At 37.1% G+C, this 23,251-nt stretch overlaps 2 protein-coding genes across 5 annotated transcripts in view; both read right to left on the bottom strand.

The window, feature by feature from the left end:
- The window catches only part of gapvd1 (GTPase activating protein and VPS9 domains 1), a 748,782-nt gene that overhangs the window by 40,960 nt on the left and 684,571 nt on the right, over window positions 1-23,251 (bottom strand). For 3 of the 4 annotated variants that reach the window (XM_028456954.1, XM_028456956.1, XM_028456957.1), the window contains exon 1: window positions 1,348-1,493. The exons of the other annotated variant lie outside the window; for it this stretch is intronic. The gene's annotated coding sequence lies outside the window, so the exon portion shown is untranslated. Of the gene's footprint in view, window positions 1-1,347; window positions 1,494-23,251 lie in introns of those variants that run through there. 4 annotated transcript variants of the gene reach the window in all.
- Window positions 8,848-19,484, bottom strand: unm_hu7912 (un-named hu7912). The gene is made up of 2 exons (XM_028456965.1): window positions 19,257-19,484; window positions 8,848-13,047 (listed from the first exon to the last, which is right to left on the bottom strand). The coding sequence occupies exon 2, from the start codon at window positions 12,991-12,993 to the stop codon at window positions 9,829-9,831; it is 3,165 nt and encodes a 1,054-aa protein (XP_028312766.1). The 5' UTR covers window positions 12,994-13,047; window positions 19,257-19,484; the 3' UTR covers window positions 8,848-9,828.

Genomic DNA, 23,251 nt, shown 5'->3' with positions numbered 1-23,251 from the left:
AGTGTTTATAGTTTGATATTTATATTTCATGTTGCTACCGCCTGCTTTGCCTGTTGGGCTGTTTACTGTCCAAATGCTTGTTCTTAAGTGCTTTAAACTAAATAATTGGAAATGCCACACATTGATTCCAGTGGCCATTGGTTTGTTTTCAGAGTGATTTCCGTCATTTCATTCTTCACTGAAGAGATAAATTAATGTTCAGCTGCTCGTGCGTCTCATACTGTGCACATCTCTCAGTAGTATTAACTAATAACTTGGTATGCTGAGGATGTTTTCAAATGTTATTAAATGCACTCAATATTAACAACAATGTTTTCTCCTTGTAGAATATCTTGTGCTTGGATTGGCCTGGTTAAAAAAAAAAAAAAAAAAGTTTAAAGACTAGTAGACTCGTCTGTAAGGAAAAATCAGTATAGTCGGCAAGAAAAATTGTCAGTTAACAATAAATATCCCACATAAAAATAATGTAATTGTTGGAATATTGTGGCAGAAGTTACAGAATTTCTGATAATAGAAGTCAAAAAGATGTTTCAATCAATATATAGGCTTTGAATAAAACTATATATAATAAACAAAATAATCCAGAGCAGAAATAAAATTCAAAAGCGTATGTGAATTGAAATGTATTGAATTCTATACAGATTGCAGGTTAAATGAGTAACACATGGTGATGTATTTACCTTCTACTATCAATAGATTTTCACAACAAGTCGCAGCAAGTCCTCCTTGGCTTGGAACTACATAAACAACATTTTTTTGTCCAATAGAGCCATTATCTCTCCATTATTCCAAATCTTCTTAATCCGTCTTTTATTTCGGATTTTATCGCCTAACCAATCTGCGTCTCAATGCCTAACAATTAATGTAGGTTACTATACAAAAGCACAAATGTTTTCTCATGAGAGGAGTGGGTGTGGAAGAGACATGTCAGGTATAAAGTCAAAGAAAATTGTCTGAAATAAAGAGAGGACAAAAATTCAAATATTGGAAAGGAGCATCTACAGAATGAAATCTCATTATTTATCAATGTCCATAAATCAACATATCAAAGTGAGTTTTATTTGTCTGTAAGGTCTCCAGAAATGTCACAAAATCCCACTACGGAAGACATGTCTTATACTGCGTGCCCTGATGGTTAAGAGCTACAAAGATAAGTACACCAGCATGTATAATGGCAGCTCCATTTATAAACGCAATGTGTGATGTAGGACTAAGTTAAAGACCGCTAGCGTCTGCTAACATTCAGCTAGCTGTTGGTTAGCTACGTTAGCTTAGCTTCAGCTTCCAAGCCCTTCGAGTGGCCAATCAAAATCCACAATCTATGCTAACGAGAATTAGCTCGCTTACCAAACGCGTTCAACCTATACTGGTTGTTGGACACTCCTTCAATAGCAGACGGTCATGAGATTTCTGGTTTCCCGGTGAGATTGATGTTGTGTTGGTTGTTAGCTGTCCGACGCTAGCTACTGCAGCAGGCTGTCATTTGCTGTCATCACGAGGAGACCTGCGCAGCGCGCATGCGCACACACAGACAAAGACGTTAAAGGAAGCGCAAACATAAAGCCACACGATTTGTTTCATTTGTGCAAAACCAGCCGTAAAAACTGGATTTAGGCTTAGCGGGTTACCGATGTAAAATTACTTCTCACACATGGGTTATGTAACATCAGCACATAATAACATCAAAACATGTACAATACAGTATTTGACAAAATTTTTTCCACATCTAAAGTCGACTCATATTTTAATATAGGATAGACAATATATATGATAATATCTCTCTCTGTGCAAGTCTCTTTTGGTGCTTTTTGTTTGTTGTTGTTTTTTATAAATACTTTATTAATCAAGCTTTCATTTCATTTTTACCCAAAATGTAATTTCAGATCTATTTATACGAAGTTATGACATGTCAAGAATATTTTCAAATGAATGGGCGTCATCAGGTATCAATCCTCCACACCCACTTACTTCTGCAACACATATTGGATTGTGGTTCTGGCTTTTTTTTTTTTGGTTGATCTATGCTGTGCTGGGCCGATGGATTTATTTATTCATTTACCCTTGTTTTATGGGTATGGGTTTTAGGATGTCAGTCACAGAGCAATAATAAAAATATTATTATTATTATTATTATTATTATTATTATTATTATTATTATTATTAATAATAATAATAATAATAATTATCATATATTGTACATACGGTATCATCTATCTATCTATCTATCTATCTATCTATCTATCTATCTATCTATCTTCTTCTATAAAGCAAGGAATATCTGCCTCTCTCTCTCTCTCTCTCTCTCTCTCTCTGCAGTCTGTTCTTTCTCTCTCTGTCCTTTTCCTGCTCTCTTCTCACAAAAAATCAATAAAAATGGTGTTTAACTGATTTTTATTATGTTGAACTGACTTATTGGTCTTTATTATTCTATAGATATTGAATAATACCAATAATATAATAATAGAAATACAAAACAATAAAATACTATTCATTTACAGTATATTTGTTTAACACTAGAAGTCCCACAGAGGGGTCAAATGAACTTTTTACCTATAAAACCCAGAGAGGGGTCATTCGACCCAAAGGATTTGAGCTAACGCCTGTCCTCAGCTGCTTTTGTTATGTCAATGAGGCAGTAAGTGTCGCACCACAGGAGGGGCCCTGCATCCTGGGTTCAGGAAGAATTTCAGTTAATATATAGTTATATACAGTTGCATTGATATTTTAACTCTTTTTGGTTTTTTTACATGTGTTAATGGACTATGAAAGAAATATATATTTAAAATCCTCATAAGGTGGAGGCTTTAACCCTCTATGACACAGCAACCTTTTTTCCTGATTTTGTCATTTTTTGTATAACATCTACAATTTTTCTGGTTACTTTTTTTATTTTTAAATGCCAACTTTCCAACACAAGCTTCATTCAAAAACAACACAAAAATTATTTATTTTTAATGACTGTGTGGTGGAAGCAGTCAGCTATTTATTCCCCACAGCACAAAAGGCTGCATAAAAATAGGCTATTCCTATAGGTATGGAAATTATCCCAGCTCCTCCCTACCCCACCCCAACCTGTGAACATTTGTAGTCTGTGTTTGTTCTCCCCCAGCATCAAGCAGAACGCGTTAATAAACGGGGCATTGTGACTTTAGCTTCCAGGGCACTTCCCCCTAACATTCCAGACGTCCATTGTTAGAGTCAGGCTCTCCCCCCTGCTGATTTCTCAGGTGATTCATTTACAAATGAATAGATGCAAATTGTAGCCATCAGAGTCGTCAGTTTGGTCCTAGAGTTCATTTGACCCTGCTCTGGGACTTCTGGGGGGATATAGAAATCCCTGGGACTTCTAGTGTTAAAGCAATTTTGTGCAATTTGTTGACTTTCTGTCCATGTAAATATTCAGGACATTAAAGAAAGTTTCAGTGAAATGTATCAATATTTTAGCCTTGCAGTGTCTAGTAGTTTTGTTTATATGATTATTGTGGACGTTATACTGTAATGTGGGAAATAAACAATGAAGCAGATATACTATCAATAAAATATATTTTTAAATATTTCATGAAGATAAAGCACTAAAATGTAAAACTTTCTATAATAGAGGCAATACAACGGAAGAGTTAGCCTGACGTGATGACAACATGATACGTGAACGCTGATTGGCTGAAACCTCCAAAATGGTGACGCCCACATTATAAAGTTAGATTGTGTGTTTGAGTCTAAAAGTTGATGTAAACAACTCCAAAGACATTTCTTATACAGATTAGTGGCAGTTTTATTATTCAGCTTTAGAGCGAGCATCTAAAGACCTTTCATGTGATTGGTTGGTTTGACTTTAACACTAATCTATCTCAGTTAGCTGACAGCAGGGACGTGCTAATGAGTGAAAACAGGCTGCTTATTTTAACATTTTCATTTGACTTGCTTTGAATGTGCAGGACTGCAGCCCTCCAGGACCAGATACAGTAGGTCCTGTTTAGTCCACATAGTTTCCTATAATGATCAAGTAGAAAGTACAGAATACAAGGTTCAGAGGGATTTTATGCCATGATGCATCAGGGTTTTTGTGTTTCAATTCTTTATGTACTCTACCAGTTTGTTTGAGCTAATGTATTTTGAGATTTGTTTTTCTAGGATTTTTTTTTTTTTCAAATAAGTAATATATTTAATATATATTTCATTTAACACTTTTCTTTTAGTGCAACTTTTTATTTTACGTGCAAAATATATTGTGGCCGTTTTATGTCTTTTAATTGACATTTTTGCTTTTCTCTTAGTGTAGTTTGTGATAGTTTTGTGCAAGATATGAGTTTTTTTTATGCTACTTTAACTTAAAAATGTATTTTTTTTAAAGTGTTTAAATTAACCTGACTTTATTATTTGTTCAATGCCTTCAGCTTTAACAATCACATCTAACTAACCGACCCGAGGCAATTTATGTGTAAAAACGGTAAAAACCGGCACTTTTAGGCTTTTTTTTTTTACCATAAAAACAAAATATAAATGACACACCTGAAACACTCTGCTGCTGATTTGATTTAGTGCTGCACTGCTCCCTGTAGGATGGAGGGGATTACTACTGTCCTTTTTAATGCTGTCTGTTGTAATATTATAAACTTTTTCCAAAATATTGACTTTCTCAATCATGTAAAACACATTTAGTTCCCCTGTGTTAACAATGTGTAAATGACACAAATAAATGTGCCTTTGACTTCCTATTTTTTTTTACATCTATGTGCCTTCCATACAAAGTGCATTGACACAAGTCAGCCGCTAGATGGTGGACTAGAGCAAGTAAAATCAGATCACAGCTCGTAATCAATCGTGAATTTGTGCACAACTTTACCACCTGATAACATGCATGTGGCTCAGAGAGCTGAAACTAATCTGTAGATTGTTGATACTGCAAAAGAATAAAGTCCAAACCTCTGTCATCCCCTTTAATCACCGAGTTACACTTTATCAACTCTCCCCTACAACAACAGTTCCCCGACGCGTGAAAGCCTCGTACAGGCGCAGTAAATATTTGCACGTATACGTATAATATTTTGCTACCTTAAATTTAATTTAATAACCCTAACCCTAAAAATTAAAGGAAATATTATTACCTTTTTTTTTTCAACATGACGGACGCGCATGCGCAGTTTGCTAGGTGCGCATGACCTTTGTCTATCGTAGGAAACTTTCCGGTAGAATTATTTTTCACTGCGCCGGTGTCACGTAGTTTAACTCCGTACTGAGATTATAAATGATTAAAATGCGCATATATAATCTCAGTACGATGCAATCTCAGTACACGACACCGGCCCTAAGCAATGTAGTGCCCTAGGCAAGATTTTATTCACACAAAAACCCGATTATCTTTGTTTTTGACCGTTTTATTATTAGATAACAAGAACTAAATTGAAATTCTAAACTGAAAAAATAGGCTTCACATATAATAATGAATTAAAAAAGAAACACTAAACATTAATTTCATATATATTTATGTGCTTTGCAATGTTGTGTATTAAATTAATGTGGCCTTGTTCTTTCATATTCACAAATATTAACAATTAAATTTTATACAGTCTATGCTACAGGTCGATCATTTAGCCATCTTTTTCTATTTAAGATTTTCTGGCACATTATACTATTGATGGAGAGGAAACATATTCAATGCACACTTTTCCATTTTACCCCACAGTATTCAAGCTACTTTCTTTTTATCTGAGTGTTGGAATCATCTTTTTTTTTCATTGAAATCCATGAAAATGAGAAGGTGCACTTTTAATTTGAAACTCCTTCATTGAAAAACAATGTGATAGGTTGATTTGATGAGAAGATTGCACACACAAACTGAAAATGGATGGATGCTTTATCATGTTCCTGTATTCTGTCCTTTTCCTGCTCTCTTCTCTTAAAAATACAATCACAAATCAATAAAAAAAAATTGTGTTTTATTGATTTTTATTGTGTTGAACTGAGTTATTTTTCTTTATTATTCTATAGATATTAATACCAACTTTGTCTTTCTGTTTTATGGGAAACAAGTAAATGTTCACATTTATTAAAGTATCATTCTGTGTCCAAACAGCTGGCTAAATAGTGCAGGAGGCTTGATTGGGAACGGGCCACACCTGGGTGGAAAACATGAGGCAGCTAATCACTCACAACCCATATACGCTGACATCACTGTGAGGTTCCAGGAATACCTGGAACACAAAGACAAGAGTTAACGCATGAAACTAGACATGAAAACAGATTAAACAGAGACTCAGGAAGAACAAAAAGACGACCACAAGGAGCGTTAAGTTTGGGCCTCTCTGCTAAGGATGCTGCCCCCCGGGACTGGACTATGGATAAGCGGCAGAAGATGGATGGATGGACTCCTAAAACACCAAAGCCAACAACAAACCTGACAGAAAAATATACAAAAAAACTCACAGCAAAAAAATGACCAGAAAAATACTTAAAATGAACTTTTTGTACGTGCCTGTATTGAACAAAATGGAACTACTTTATTTAAATATATGATTTCATTAAAGATGTTAAAGATGCACTTTTATTTTTGAATACAGACACATGTAATATATAAACAAATACATATGAAAAAGCATGCATAATTGAGGAAATAAATATGAAAATATGGTAACAAAGACATGAAAAATTAATAATTTATTTATTTACTCAAGTATTTATTCAATTTTCTTTTTTAAATTTATGTGTGCATTTATTTATTTTGATAGATACCTTTATTTCAGAGCCGGGATTCATAAAACCATATAAACAAACACAAAATAATTTGTATAATATAAATTATTATTTTGGACATATAATGTATTTGTAATTACGTCATTGTTTTGTATGAAACAAACAAAAGCTGAGGTGAAAATGTATTGAATCAACATATTTGAACATTTCAAACTGAAAGTGGCAATAACACAAACAACACCGTTTCAGGAACACAGAAGGACAAAGCTACTGTAAGCAAAGAATATCTAAATATATTTGTGTTGACATCGCAGGGCGGCAACACACACGCACACACACACACACACACACACACACACACCTGCTGTACAAATAGCCAAAATGGTGTGAATTTTGTGTTTTGAGCGACCACTGATTTACAGTATTGTGTTTGTGTGTTTGTTTGTTTGTTTGTTTCCTGTTTAATTCTTCATTGTAAATGTTACTTATGAATTGAGTTTTGATTTAGATGTTGTATATCCATTAATGTGGTTGTTACAGTATATGTTAGTTTTTGTTCTTTATCAGGTTGTTATAATCAATATCATTATTATTATAATCTTTTTTTTTTAAGTTCACTGTATTGTTTTTTTCTTGGATTTGAGTAAATATCCTAAAAAGAGCAAATCTAAGTATTTTTTCGTTTGGTTGAGGTAATAAAGACCTGTGTCCACTAGATGGCGACATAGATACAAAGACAAGAGGCCTTTCATATAGGAGCAACTCTAATATGATTCAGGAAGAATTTGTCATTCAACTATTTTGATAAAACACATCTTGCAGTGATAATGAAAATAAAAAAATAAAAAATTTGGTTGGAAAATATTCATGATTCTGATCCATCACTTAGTTGTAATGTATGGAAACACATCTGTACCATAATTCAATTTAAAATGGATTAACAGAAAGGATTTTTCATTTTCAGAATATAGTTGCGTTTTTTTTTTAACTCGGAAATTAAATGAATAGTAAATAATCCAAACTGCATTTTCATTTTCTTCTTGTTACTTAATAAAGATTTAAAATAAAAATAGACTTCTCAATCCCACACGGTGCAGATGAGTGACGATTGATGAGTCAAATAGCTATACAACCTTCAGTGCATTAGCATTTCTGCTAATGCATTTTAATTCTTAAAATTTTCCATTTCAAATTGAAATTTGGTACCTATTTTCTGGGCCATCTTTTGAAAATTAAAACTTAAATGTAATTTCCTTTATGATATTAATGAAGTTACAAAATGAGCAACCTTGAAAATGAAAATGCAGTTTGGATTATTTAATATTAATTTTATTTCTGAGTTTAAAAAAATGCAGCTATATTCTGAAAATGAAAAAGCATTTCTGTTAATCCATTTTAAATTGAATTATGTTACAGATATGCTTGAATAGTGATGCAGCTTTAATAACCAATGAGTACTGCCAGCTCTTTGGATCTGTACTTTTTATTTGGATACTACGACATGCTGTGTGTCATATGCAAGGCTAATTTCTTCAGATCAAATGTTGCTCTGATGTTAAAAATGTAATTAAGAATGAACTCTATCGTGAAATAAAAAATCTGAGAATTCATTCAATAAATTCATTTTATTGTTTTTATTTCTGTTATAAACTTCACAAAATATAAAGTTGGGGAAAACTCTTGCACAAAGATACATCGTCAAGTAAAAGAGCAACCTTAGTTTAGTTCAACAGCAAAGGAAGCAGGCATACAGTATGTTTACATCTAGGATCAGTGGTGCAACTGTTAGGAACATTCTCATTTTGTGTCATGTTTAAGTGCAAGCAGTCATCATAGCTCTTGGCTTGGATTATTATTGATTCAAAACTATTAGTAAAATAGGATTTTATTCTTCATATATTAAGGTTGCTCTTTTATTGCATATAGTTCAAGGAAATACTGGTGGTATTGGGTGATGATGCTGAAATCACATAATATTCAATATATTCTCTCGTATACACTTTAAAAGTCTATGCTTTAAGCTGTATCACCTTAACATTATACATTTAAATATGAGCATCATCATTATCAAAATATTTGAATATAAACAAACATGCTCAGAGCAAAATAATTATTCTTTTACACTGTGGTTTTACTTACATCTAGGGCTGTCAGACCTTTAAAAATATCTAGTTCTATACATTGCCTTGTGTCAAATGCATGTTTTTTTTTTTTTTTGTCTGAAGGCCACCTTCAAAAAAGCAATTTATACAAGAATGACACCGATTCTTGTCACAAGATGATACGTCTAACAAAATAAATGTAAAACAAATAGTTTGATTGTACTCTGTCATTTACAGAATATTAACTGATATAAAAACATTAAAATACCCATTATAGCACAGCATATCAACAAAGAAAATATTTAGTTACTATCAAACTGTATATGGTTAAATCCACTGTTATTGGAATAATGTAATTTATGTTTTTAAATTTGCTGCAAAATTAAAAATGCTTTAAACTATATCAACCCTGAACCTGCAAGCTATGTTTAGGCAATGAAATGTGCATCTAATCTATCTAACCTTTATTTAACCAGATAAGCCATTGAGCAGTTTGCAATGACAACCTGGAAGCAGTTAGGTTAAGGGACGTACTCAACATCCCACAGTGATGGCCCACAGTGGATTTAAACCAATGACCTTCCTGTTACAAGCCAGCTTCCTTGACAATTAGGCCATCACTGCACAGGTTTATGAATAACGTGTGCTTCAAACACGGTCAGCGGAAAGTGCACATATACAAGTCACACCTTAAACACCTGGATATCTTCAACTGTGCCTAGTTTACATGCAAGCTTATCTCATCTGAGTGCAAGTGCAAGATCTAAAAGAACGTAGGATAACCATTGACAGCGAGAGAAGTGGAAACAGGTGTGTGTGCGTGTGTGTGTGTGTGTGTGTGTGTGTGTGTGTGTGTGTGTGTGTGTGTGTGTGTGTGTGTGTGTGTGTGTGTGTCAGGGGACCAAAGAAAAAGATGGCTAAGCCACATATAAGAATATTCCCACTTCCGTGTTCATTTTAGCCACAAAATGTATTTACAATATAACACTACGTACATTGAGGCTAGCTGACATCATTCTTACTAATAAGTGCTATGCTAAATAATATCATCTAAAAGATGAGGAGTGCCAACCCAGTCAAGCGTTCTTGGCTCAGATGCAGCCATGATCATACACATGAACTGCTTCCCTGTTCTCTTGTCTATTGGGTAAATAGTAGTAGGTGTGAACCTCTTGTTATTCTCCACAAACTCACACAGCTGAGTGTAGATTTTTGGGTACTCATGACGAAGGAACACTCCCCTGGTCCTTAGCTCCCTTTGGATGTTGACAAAGCACACCTCTCTAGATTTTCTGCCATCCTCCCCCTCCTTGTCAATGTCTGGTGTACCTGGAGGTGGAGTGAGGATGAGGGTTTCCATATCAGTATCCTTCTTGAGTACCCTTTTTTCAGGGCTTGAAGATGCTAAAGACACCTTTGCATATTTTCTGACTGTTGGTGCTTGAACCCTTGGAGAGGGTCTGTTAGGCACTAGTTCACCAACAGCTATAGATACATTTAAAAGGAAACATTCATCAGGGTCATACTCATCGCCTGCATGCTGCAGTTCTTTGCAATATTCTCCAAGGTTATCTTTAAAGCCGTCTAGCTCTCGGAGAGATAAGTATGTGGGAGACATGAGGAGACTCTCCAGCCCAACTTGCAGGAAGTTGTCAGCTGTCTCTGGATTAGCAAAACCTAGAAACAGAACTCCTCTTCCCCTCGAGAGATAGCCAGCTTTAGCAAGACGCGAGAAAGCTTTGTGAATGTCTGAATTCTCTCTGCAGAACCTAAGCGTGTGTCGACACACACTGCTGACACGGCCATAAAGACAAGTCTCTTTGTGGGTATCCCAATCATCCCTTCGACAGTTTCTTGAACAGTAGAATGTATAGCAACTGTGACACGACTTGTAGTACAAGCAGGCATTGAACATATTCTCCACCCGGTTGCACTTCTTGTTTGCACACACCATGGTGTCATCTTCATCTGCACTGTGGTCAGGAGAGCATTCTTCAGTGCTCCTTTGTAAAGCATCACAGCCACTGTCAGGGTCTTTGATTGTGTCAGGGCTTGACTTGCACGATGGCAGCTGTGGGTTCACACCTAAAGATTCAGACCCTGGTGATTCTGCATCTTTGTCATTGTCGTGAGTGATGAGTTGTTTTAGTTGGTCTAAAATCTCTTCGCTGGACTTTCTGGTATTTGGAGGCTTGTAATCAACAACCAAATCAGCCAACAGTTCGTCCAGTTGCTCCAGACTCTGTTGAAGAGAAAAATTGTTGTGTATTCTGTCTTTGGTAACTTCTGCAGTATTATATTGTTGCTTTTGATGTGCTACTCGCATAGAAGGTTTTTTTTTGCCGTCTGCCATATCCCCACTGACATAGTGGACATCGTGTCGCCTCTTGTTGCCTGCACATATGTCATTGTCAGTAATAGTGATTTCCGGTGTCACAAACCAGTTTGCATTCTTGGTACTCCTCCATGGATTACTGGAACCCCTCTCTAAAGAGTTTTCAGACAGTGACAAGGCTGCGTAGCGTCTTGGGGAACTTGAAAGGTTTAGTATGACAGGTTGTGATGTAACATCAGAAGACGTTGTTTGTCTCGCCTGGTAAAACAGATTATCATAGCTTCGTCCACGAGGCACAGATGCCTCTCTGTCCTGTCGTGGATAAAGAATATTGTCCCAGGACTGGGAATGGTTTTTGGCCTCTGCTCCAAGCCGACTTGTATCTGTGGGACTGCTAGTAAACCATGGGGATGTGCTATGATCTGGCTTTACTCTCAGAGGGGTGTGTTGAAAAGACTGGTTGGAGTAGCCAGATATACTGGAGCGATACCAGTCATCTGTAAAAGCCTGGGACAAAGGAGGACGTCTGCGGCCTTCTGTGTGATATGGCCTGAATGGAAAGTGCTGCTCCTCAGGTGAACTTAATGATTTGGAATAAAAGGACCCTGAGCTACTCACATGAGAGGGGTTAAGCCTGCTGTCGCCTCCATAGTAAGCTCGAGATATAGGTTGAGAAAAGCTAGATCCCATCTCACTAGTCGAGTATGGCCTACCATATAAAGAATGAGTTGAACCTCTGTTAGAAAAGTGGTCCGTGTAGTATGATCTGACAGGCAGTGTATGAACCCATCGAGTCCTTGGATCATATTGGCTTGTCATTGAACTACCATGGCTGGCAAGACTAGACCGGTCATCTTGAAAGTATCTAGAATAGGGATGGACTGGATATCGAACAGCATCTTCTGTGTAGAAGAACTTTGTGGGTATGTTAGGATTGGAGTAGGCTCTTTGTTCTTGACTTAAATAGAGTCCTGTTGGTGATGGCAACCTGTGCACATCTAGATGCTGGTAAGAGATAGGAGACATGCTGGTGGTGTAGTGGTATCCTTGTCTGAAGTCTCCACTGTAACACTCACTTGGAGTTGGTGTTGGTGAGGACACAATGCGTCGTGGTCCATACAAACCCCTACTGCTACTGGCCTGGGAATACCTCTGCCAAAGTGGATCAGGTCGTACATTGGGAATCTGCCTAGATGTGTGTTGCAGGACAGCAGCATCTGGTTTGATATCTACACGGCACCTGACATGGGGGGTCATGGTGGGTTTATCCTGCTTTTCCCCATCAAAACAGTCTGATACATAAAGGGGTGGATGTGGCTGTAGTTTAATGGGATGCACATCATTTACAAAGGATCTGCTTGATGAGAATGGCTCTGGCTGTGTTTCAGAAGACCTTAAGGTATCCGACGCAGCCTGAGGGGCCTCCCTCCCTTTCCTTGTCGTTGGAGGAGATACTGAGATGGGCACAGGAGTCAAAGTAGTCTTAAATCGAGGAGCACTTTTAGATCTTGATCTTTTAATTGAATCAGACCATGTTAGATGGCTTGGTTTGTCTTGAGGTGTGTGCTGTTGAATCTGCCTGCTGTTGAACAGATCAGGAGATGAAAAGCGAAGATGGCCTGGCTGATCTAAACCATTCCACATGAGATCTTTGTTTGGTGTCTGATTCTCTGGCCTCTTGTATGGATACTCCATTGGAGAAGTAAATGACTGTGGGTCATCCAGTGACTCAATAAAGTCAAAACTGCGGCAGTGTCTTTTGTTAATGATTTCTGATTTATCAATCATTTTCAGGTCACATTGCTGGGGAGAGATGTCCCGATACAGAGTCGATGCCAGTATATCAGGAGGGTGCGTTCTTGTCATCTCAGAGTAACTTCATTGATACAAAGGTTATCAACACCCTTACATCAACACAACCTGCCAGAAATGGGGAGATAAAGCACACACATTTAAATAGTTACCCAGAGTTCTGGTTTTATTTTTCCATAGCATATATTTTATATTTATGAAAATAGTGTAAGTATGTTGGCAACAAAATATTGTAATTTATAAAATAATTTAACGCTATTGTACATTTTCAAAGGTATTATGAGGCCCATCCTCATGAAGATTGCATAAACAAAGCTAATTAGTAGTGTTAATAAAATATACATTATTAATTTTAGTCGAACCCATTCTAAACTGTACAGATTCATGTCTCTGAAGATCATCAACACTTCAACAATAGATTTTGTTTTTTTGTGTGTGTTCCACACAAACGTAGGCTTTCACGTTGGCACTCTCTGGCAATCTAACCCCGAGTTACCATCTGTTCCCTGTGATGAAAAAGGGACCAACCAGCCATATCCTCCTGTCATGTCTCTACGGCTACTAAAAAATCTACCTCAGAACACAAATGAAGGCAGAGATTGACAAACATGCTTCGTTGTTTGGTATTAAACAAATTAAACATTATAGTTGAAGAATGTTGTATTCATTTTGCCATTTTTCAAAGAAAGCTTCAAAAATTTGTATTGCAATGCATTTGTTTTAATGCATTCCCATGCAATGCTTGTCAAATGTGGAAGTGTTTAAAAATCCTTAAACAATTACATAAAGAGTAATGTATTATCGATTAATGTCACATTAATGATTAGCTAAGGAAGTGATGCTTAAATACGCTTCCCTGATTGTTAGCTGGTTCTAAAGTTGTTCAAAAATGAATTGAGTGAAAATTCCTATAATACTGTCTAAAACACAAGATATGAGTCACAGCAGTTATAAAAAATCAAACACAAAATGATTTGACTACATTTCAATGCTTAGTGTGGGACAACTTTAGCTATGAGTTTTACATCCACTTTCTATCTACCCTCTCCAAATTCTGCTCTACCTCTTCAAATGGTCATCATCTAATCTTTGTATCAGAATAATATATTTTCCACACTGACCAACAATGTAGAGTGTTTTCAGTCTGTAGTGGCCACTGTAGATTGAGCAATGAAATAGAAGGCAGGACTTATTGAGACTTGAGGGAAATAAAGGCTTCCCATGGTTTGATCCTAGCTGCTTTACTCAAAACTGATGAAGAAGATATTGCTGAATGTGACAGAAAGGTGACCAGATGGAAAGCACAAACATTTGATGCATCTAGGGCTAGGTATGCAATCGATTAATATAGTTTATTGCCATTTGTACAACTTATAAATAACTTAAAACAGGTACATTTGTACAATACATATCCATTACATCAGTGGCTCCCAAACTTTTTGTGCCCAAGGCACACCAAAGGACAAGTAAACAGCTGAAGGCACAAACTATTGTGCAAAATAGCCTTTATAACACATTATCACTCATGTACAATATATCTAAATGTGCATAATTATTTATTAATGCCAAATAAAATGTGACAAAGACAACTATGTTACTCATGAAATATTTAGTAAATAAATAAATTATTTATGTGTTGTTGCAATAATTAGGGCCATATAAAATTTGTTTGATTTTTTTACAAATTCCATTTGATTTTTTTTAGAATTATTAATCAATTTTTTCAGAAAATATTAGTTTTTAACTCCTGTGAGGAAATAAAATAAATACTAATAAATAAATAAAAACCCATAACTAAACAAAAAGCACTGGTCGACTGTATTGAGGAGTCAGTGATGATTTGCATAGTTTTTTGGCAGTTTATACAGTGTTTCGGGTGGTTTAGGCTGTGTTTAATGCGGCCAGGATGGGAGGGGGCGGGCGGTGCACCCGGGAACATTTTTCCATAAAAAAACGTTCCTCGCCTCACGGTGATGGCGTTTCCGCGTTCAACAGTAGATTCCGTTTTCATTGGTCGATTCCGTGATTCCATTAACGCGGATTTTAAAGGGCCCTAAAAAATAAAGTATGGTTGTCACCCGGACTGGTGTACCGCGGAACATCTTTGGGAACCACTGCGTTACATATTACTAGATGATGGTAATTGTGCTGACTGGTCATAATAAGTTATACACACTTTGCTTTATCAGTTTTAGCCATACTACAGTACTTGTGAAACAGGATCGTCCGAAACTTCTGTTTAATTTTTTTAAGAAAACATGAAAAAATGAAAAATATTATTTAATACCTATTTAGATATAGATTTACTGGAATCTATTTGACTTCTGTGCGTGCAAATTTTTTTTTGATCAAATAAATTTAGTGATGATGGAGCAAGGCTCTTTTGTAAGACTTTGGTTGTAATCTACTGATGGAGAAATTGTTAAACTGTTAAAAACTACTCAAGCTGAATCTACAACCGGCTACATGTCTTTTTTACTAGGCTTGTTAAACCAGCTGCAGACAAGTCACAGGATTGGTTTTGCAGAATACCCAGACTGTTACTGGGGACAGTGGGTTTCTCAAACTATTTTTAAATTTGCTTTATATTCGTTCAAGTCGGTCAGTGCTATACCTTTACTCTATGTGTATTTGTTCCTTGCTGCAAGTGAAACTTTGAAACTGTCTCCTGTGTCTTTGTGTTAATCTATTCAGAATTCTTCCAACATCTAATGGAGATGCAAATGCCAAATTTGACAGCACCAATGGATTTTAACCTATGGTAAAACATCCCAAAGAGTAAACTGTGGAGTTCTCATTGCATTGCCTAAAAAGGCAAAATTAGAAGCATTTATTTTTTTTAATCTGCTAACTTCATGGTCTGGGAAGGCATGTTGATGTGCTTGACCAGGGGTCGGCAACCCATGGTTCTGCATCCTCTTGTTGTTCCCTTGCTTCTCCCCCGTGGCTCAGTGACCAATCACTGTGTCCCTCTGACCATTCAACATTAATAATGCACATTTAATGTGAAATCTCAGCACCAAAAGTAGAAAAATATTTGCCCCAGGTCAAAGATTTAAAGTGAGCAGTACTGTTATTGTTTATATGAGATCTTGAAATGTTAGAGCTTCAAGCCCCGCCCCCTCAGCAACAGTAAGGGATGTGAGCACTGCGGGACAGCAACGCATCAGTCCGTGCTGCTCAGTAAAATTCCTAAAAGCATTCTTACATACATTCTGCCCGAGAATGTTTGGGCCTTACTCAGGGTTTCCATGGATACATCTCCGCTGCGCCAAGGCTCTGATCCAGTTTTACTCCGCTGTCCACCATCTGGCAATCCCCACTGGTTGCGTTTTGAGTGCGCCACGGTGCAGTCCGGTTGACGTCACGAGACCGAGGAGTTCTCGCGATATTTACATAATTGCGAGAGAACGCAGTTAAAGTTTTTGTTGAGTGAACATATATAATAATAGTGCAGCAAAATTCACTACCAAGTACAGATACAGACAGGCACTTATGTGGTTACTAGAGCCAGGGAAATAGATTGAATGACATATATAAAAAAATCAAAAAGAGAGGAAACATAAATTAATTAATAAAGATAAATAAATAATGATAAAGAGGTGACAGGGAAACACATTAACACTTCTCAGACATATGCATTTATTATATTATTTAGTTTCACACCTTTTTTTGTTGCATTTTTTTAAAGTATTAAAATATAAAGTTTACCTTTTGTTGTTGTTGTCCTAGCCACATTTTTTAGCTACAGCCAACAGAGAACAGATAATATGATGAAATATGATCTGAAGAGTCTTATTTTGAAAAAGTAACAGGATGTTTTAATGTTTAATAAGTGCTTAACTTCCTGTTTCACTGTATTTGCTCTGTGCTGAGTTGTTGCGTCGTGTTGCGTATCTCTGCCGGAGGGCTCCGGACTGTCGCAGATACGCAGCGCACTGGACCCGGTGGAAATGAATAGAAACCTATCTGCTCCTCTGCTGTGGCAGAAACGTAACGCAGTGGACCCACATCCAGTGGAAAGTGGGGGTAACACTGACTCATTCTGATACACACTTTGTTTAATATTACGATGGAACCCCGGCACACTCTCCCCACCCACTGACGGTTCTGTGTCGTCCAAGTTGCGGAAGCCAACATTGGTCCCTATGTTGTTGTTTCCACTAAAAAGCTGCATTGTTTAGACCCTTCTCAGTAACACCAGGTCTAGACACGAAAACTTTGTGGTCTGAAAGCACCCGAGCAAAAATGACCACCAGTACAAGCTTTTTTCTATGTTTCAACCCTCGGAGCATCTTTGTGACCTAAAGTGACATTTTGGTTGTTTTTGTTTGCCTCTCAATATTCTGGTCATTTTTTCTTATCTTGCAAAATATACAACGTGTACAAGTGTATTTGTTTCTTTAAAACTGTCCTTGTGCCAAAAATAATAATGCATTGAATTCAATTCTGTTATCAAATAATGTCACAGTCAAGGCTGTAATATTTTCATCAATATTTCACTTTGGCCCTTGTTTTTGAAAATATTGTATATTTAGTGTTTTCCTTGCTAAAAAAAATAGAGGTTCTCATCATAAAAAAGTCCATAGAAACATAAAAAGGGTTAAAAATGTAAAATACATTTTATATCTATGGATAGGTCTGAAGTATTTAAAAAAATATGATGCGGTGTAAGTAAAAAAACTTCACGGAATACATTTTTATTGCTATTTTATTGTTAGGATTAGGTTTAGGGTTATGTTTAGATTAGGGTTTAGGGTTTGGGTTACGTTAGGTTAGGTTTAGGGTTAGGGTTACTGTTAGGTTTACGGTTAGGTTTAGTCTTAGTCACGTGACGTAAACTGTTCCAATAGAGGCACTGCATATGGATAGAATGTTGGTATATTAATACAGCAACCGTACGGATAGCCACTGCCTATAATGTTTGTGTTTTATTATATAATAGTGATTGATCTGTGGCCCTCTGCCTCATTTTTGTGTGTTGGGCAGGGCTTGAAAGGCTCTTATAATGCTAAAGGCACAGTAGCTGACCTTTGTATTTGACTAATGCTAAACTTCTGCATTTCCTTCTCTGATCATTGGTCAACCACTGTGTAACAAAAACTCATCCGACCATCATCTCTGTCCATTTGTCCACACTCCAGCTGATAAAGAACCAACTTCACATATATAAAAGCTGATCAGCTGACCTCTTAAATTATGTATTTAAATGGCATTTATTTATATCATTTTATGCTTAAATCAGCATCTATTTCCTGTACAGCTTTAACCTTCACACTACTCGTTCTTTGGCACAGAAACACACCGCCGAAAGTTCAAGCTCTCCCAAGAGGGTCGAACCAAAGTATCTTATATGAGTGTGAGCGTCAGATTCTGAACCGCTACATCTCCATACTGCATGTGCTGAATGTCTGAGCTATAATTTATTGTAAAGCAACAGATAAAGCCAGTAACTGCTAATGGGTTTGCACCATTGCTTGCAAAACACAGACTTGCAATGGCCCCCGTCTAAACGTTTTGTGCACATTTCAAATGGCTTTTTGTCACAGTAATGAGGCGTTAGCCCAAAATCGCTTTTTCCAATTTCTTGTCTCTTAAATCGCTCTGATTTGGGACCCTGAAGCAGATGATTGCTTAGCAGGGAATTATACAGAGGCAGATCATCTTGATTCACTAAATCCAAGGAGGCTAACCCTGCCTTTCTGCTCATCTTCATGGTCTGAGGATCCTCCTCACTTTGTAGCCCAGGCATAAAACCCACATTCCTGCCAGTCTCCATGGCGACAGCACGCAGCAGCGAGGCCATTAGCGGCTCGTCCAGTCGCTCACTGAGGGCGCAAATCAGTGTCTGGAAAAATGACTGATGACTGTGAATCATTTTAATACGAGTGTGAATAACACATCTAACCATGACAACCGAGAGTGACTTTGAATGAAAGGCTGTAACAACGATCTTGCATAACAGCTTCTAGTTTCCTGCGCTGTACTTTTCTGGAGAGGGTGCGGGCACGATTTTCCCACCACAAACAGCTACAAATGAATACTTTAGTTTTTGGTTATAGCCTGTCTTGATTTTTATTGTTTGTGTTGTCTTTACACAGCGATGCAGATGACGGTGCTCTGCCTTTACGGGCCGCATTTATCCTATACTTGGACACCTTTTCCTTTGGTCCTGCGGCACCGAGCACGGCCTACACGGGCATCCTTTATGTCTGACCCGATGCCTTTGAGCAAACATCGTAACGTCGGGACGATGGGAGGACAGGGATCAGACGGAGTTAAGGTTAAGTTTGTATATTTAAGACAGGCCTTCTTACCGCTTCCCCGGAGAGTTGATCGGATGCGGTGGCGGTGGTCGGAGCGCACCTGCTGTAATCCGATATTCCGCTCTTCAAAGTGCTGGGTTTACATGGTGTCTGCTCCAGCCTGCGATGCTCCCATTCCCATTGCTTGTTTGTTTGTGTGTGTGTGTGTGTGTGTGTTTACGTTGTGTGTGTGATGGAGGATATGGAGGAGGTGTGTCTGAAGCCTGCGCCTGTCCTGGAGGCGGGGTTGTGCGTGTTTTGGTGCGGGTGGGGGGTGGGGGGGGACCCGGGGAGTTCATATGTGAGCAGCAATGCGGTCTCTCTCTTTAGAGATGTGCTGTGGGGTGTGACGATTGTGACAGTATCCAGGGATTCTGCTGTGATTTGACAGTAATTCCCAAACTGGGGTACGCACACCCCCAGAGGTACGTCAGCACATCACAGGGGGTTAGAAAAAAAAGAAAAAGATCTGTGTAAGACAGTTTTATGGTGCGTATTATTTATTGAATCTGTTCCTCATTATATATTTAGGGATTTTATAACGATTTCAGTTTAATTCAAGTTCATGAAACCAAAGTTTTAATTGTAAAAAAAAAAAAAAAAAAAAAAAAAAAAAAAAACTCTTCCATTATAGATGAGAAAAGCAAGGAGAAGCCCTGAACAGCCACAAAGACTTATGTGCAAAATCCACTTAAAGCAATACGCAACCCATCACCTGAATACACTTTAGATAATAGGGGCTAAAGGTGAATAATAAAACTTTGTTACTAATTTCTGTGAGTAATGAGTCATTTATATCAACTTTTAGCTTTGAATTACAATTGACCCTTATGGCTATTTTGAAGATTTCAGGCAATCATTTTAGTCCTTAGATTGTGTCATCTTGGATGGTATGACTTATTAAAGCTGCAGTATGTAGAATCATGAGACTGGAATGGAAACAATCAAGCTGCCCCCTCCCCTCCCTTTTTATGAATAGGACGTGAACGCAAACACAGTAATACCCAAAACAGCTCATGGAGCACTTTGTTTGTTTAAAGATTTCTGATTGGCTGTAAATGAGCATCACGCGCCTTGTTTTCTAAAGCTTGAATACAGAGACAAGATAAGGCACAGAGGTCCAGTGTCCTCTCAGACCGCTTTGAATTACAATATTCTGAAAGGTTATAATGGATTTTTGACCAAATGACACCAAAAAAAACAACTTACGTACTGCAACTTTAACACACAAGAATTGAACAGATAAAATACAGTATAACATCTCCAAGGGGAACCAAATGTTTGCTCTACATCTTTATTATCCTCTGCTATCAGGTTATTCAATATTTGAATACTATTTTTAAACACATTTAACTTTTATTTATTTTTTGTAGCTTTATGCAAGTATTTGTCCATTAATAAATTATTTAACCTTTTATATATTCTACTAATGTGTTATCTGGAAGACATTTATTAATTCATAATTTTCTACGCAGGCTCCCTTTGTCTGATTGATTCTTTTTTTCCTGACATTATAATCCTGAATCTTAGTTGTATATGTGTGGAAAGGATAATGTAGTAAATAACTGCCTTTATTAGGATCAATACCACTTTCTTATTCTTAATCTCCTGGAATATGTTCATTGCAGAGCATTATTAGGTGTGAGGCAATGAATGTATCAGATCATTTTCTCATGTAGTCATTATGGACTTTATGACTATATTCTTAAAAACTAAATTGATAAATCTTACCCAAACAAGCTTCTTTAAAAAACACACACACACACATTCTGTTGTAGCACAAATCTATCCACTTTCTAGAACTGATGATGATGTTTAGGGTCACATGGTGCTGCAGTCTGTCCCAGTTGGCTCAGGGTGAAAGAGGGGTTAGATCCTGGTTCTCAGTCCATCACAGGGGAACACACAAACACATAATCAAACACACTCACACATGTCCTCCTGAAATCGTTGTGGGAACTTGGGTAATAATAACTCTGCATGTTTGTTTGACTCTGTGAGGAAGCTTGAGTAGGAGGAGAAAACCTACCCATGGCCTTTAAAATCAAGCAAACATAACAGAGTAACTATACAGTATGTTGGTTTGTTTTTACTCAATTTTGGTAAATTGCTATTATTGTCCGTGTTTTTTTTTTTTTTTTTTTTTCTAAACCACTTTAAATTGCATTAGTCCTAATACAATGTGACTAAGTCATTATCATATTTGTAAATATTGTAATTATTGCTAATAATCCGTAATTCCTTTTACTGTGCTTTGGGGTACATGCAGGTTTTGTGTCACTAATGGTTCCATTCATTCATTCATTCATACCTACCTTAATTCTATAACTTGCATTATTCATGCCCAAAAATAATTTTTCCTTCTTAAAATCACAAGACATTTTCCATCCCAACCATTTATTTGGACTGCCAATTAAACTGTGCTGTGCTAACACTAACACAGCCAAGTTAACTTATTACTACATGTTATTACTGCTAACACGTTATGTCTCTAAAGAAATCTAATGTTCCACTATTAACCTGATCAAAGACACATTTTTTGGAAACCCAAGCACTCATTTACAAGCAGTCCTTTGTAATGTCAAGGTCAATCTTTTGAATGGTCTTGTTTTAGAAACCATTGATCCATTTTCTACCCACTTTATCCTTGTCAGGGCAACAGGAGATTGAACTGCAGTCAAGGAAATGTGTAAAGCAGAATTAACACTTCATGCCTCATAGCATTACACTATGCATCAAAAAAAGCTACACCTTTGCAGTTTGCTCTCACTCTGCCAAATCTTTTAAGTCATCTGACTTGTTGATGGCACAGCTGGCTGATAGTCGCAGCCCATAGCAGGTGACTGCTGCAAAAGAAGTGCTTACTCATGCAATTCTGGGGCAGATAGACATCTCTGGATGAAATTGCATCGAGGGTCACACTGAAGATCATAATGATTGCTTCGCTTTGTCATGTTTAATCTCACTGCAGAATTCACAGCTTTGCAGTGCTTGAATACAGTTTAATTATTTAATTATTTTTTTGCCTCAAACTTTTATCATCATCTCAATAACCTATCTGTGTCCATCAGTGTTTGTTTACACAGCAAACTTTGATTTAGATTTTGTCATAGTCTTTTGAATAAAATGCAACTTAGTTTTAGTAAAAATGTAGTCATTATTCAAATAAATGACATTAAGATTTTGTTCAACTAAATCGGTCGACTAAAATATAAAGCTTAAGAATTTATGCATTTAAAAAAATGCATTTACCATTTATTAAAGCTGCAATATGTAGAATTGTGAGACTTATATAGAATCAACCACGCTCCCTCCTCCCCTCCCTGTTTTGAATTCACCGGTAAACTCGTGAACGTGCACAACTGTGGAGCTCTTAGTGACTTTTTTTATTAAAGAGTTTTCTGATGTTTTAGAGACTCTGACATGAAAGCACTATCAATCTGTAGTTACTGCCCTGAGCAGCAGCTGCTGCCGTGAGCTCCTCCCCCACCACAAAGCTAGTCGCCCACAGCACTCCCAGCTACAAGTCAGAGTAGACCCACACCACTCCACATCCAGACTGCAAATGCATTGTGCTTGTTTTCACCACCTTGGATATTGTTCTCTTAGGATTACACATGATTTATCCCATCTGTTCTAACTCTTCCTCTGACACCAGTATGTGGCGCAGACCCTTCACAGTCACAGAGGTCCCCTTTGAGACCACGCAGACCTCTTTGGAGTTTGTTTTCCCCGAGTATGTTTAAGAATTTAAACTGTTGTTTCTCCTCGTCTGTCTTTCCTTTTCCGCTTGCTTTGCCGTGTAACTGTTGTGCCTAATGCCACGATGGGGACATGAATGTGCATCAACTTTAGTCGAGCAGCCAATACTAAAGCCCAAAAAACGCTCTGTTTGTAAAAAAGATCTTTGATTGGCTGAAAAGTAGCATAACGCTCTTGAATTTCTAAAGCTCAAATACAAAGCCAAGGGAAAGAGCAACTGTCCAGTGTATTCTCTGAACACCTTG

This window comes from Gouania willdenowi, chromosome 9, assembly GCF_900634775.1.
Source record: "Gouania willdenowi chromosome 9, fGouWil2.1, whole genome shotgun sequence".
Lineage (NCBI taxonomy): Eukaryota > Metazoa > Chordata > Actinopteri > Blenniiformes > Gobiesocidae > Gouania > Gouania willdenowi.
The sequence above is the reverse complement of the archived record's forward strand: the minus strand, read 5'-3'. Positions and strand labels throughout refer to the sequence as shown.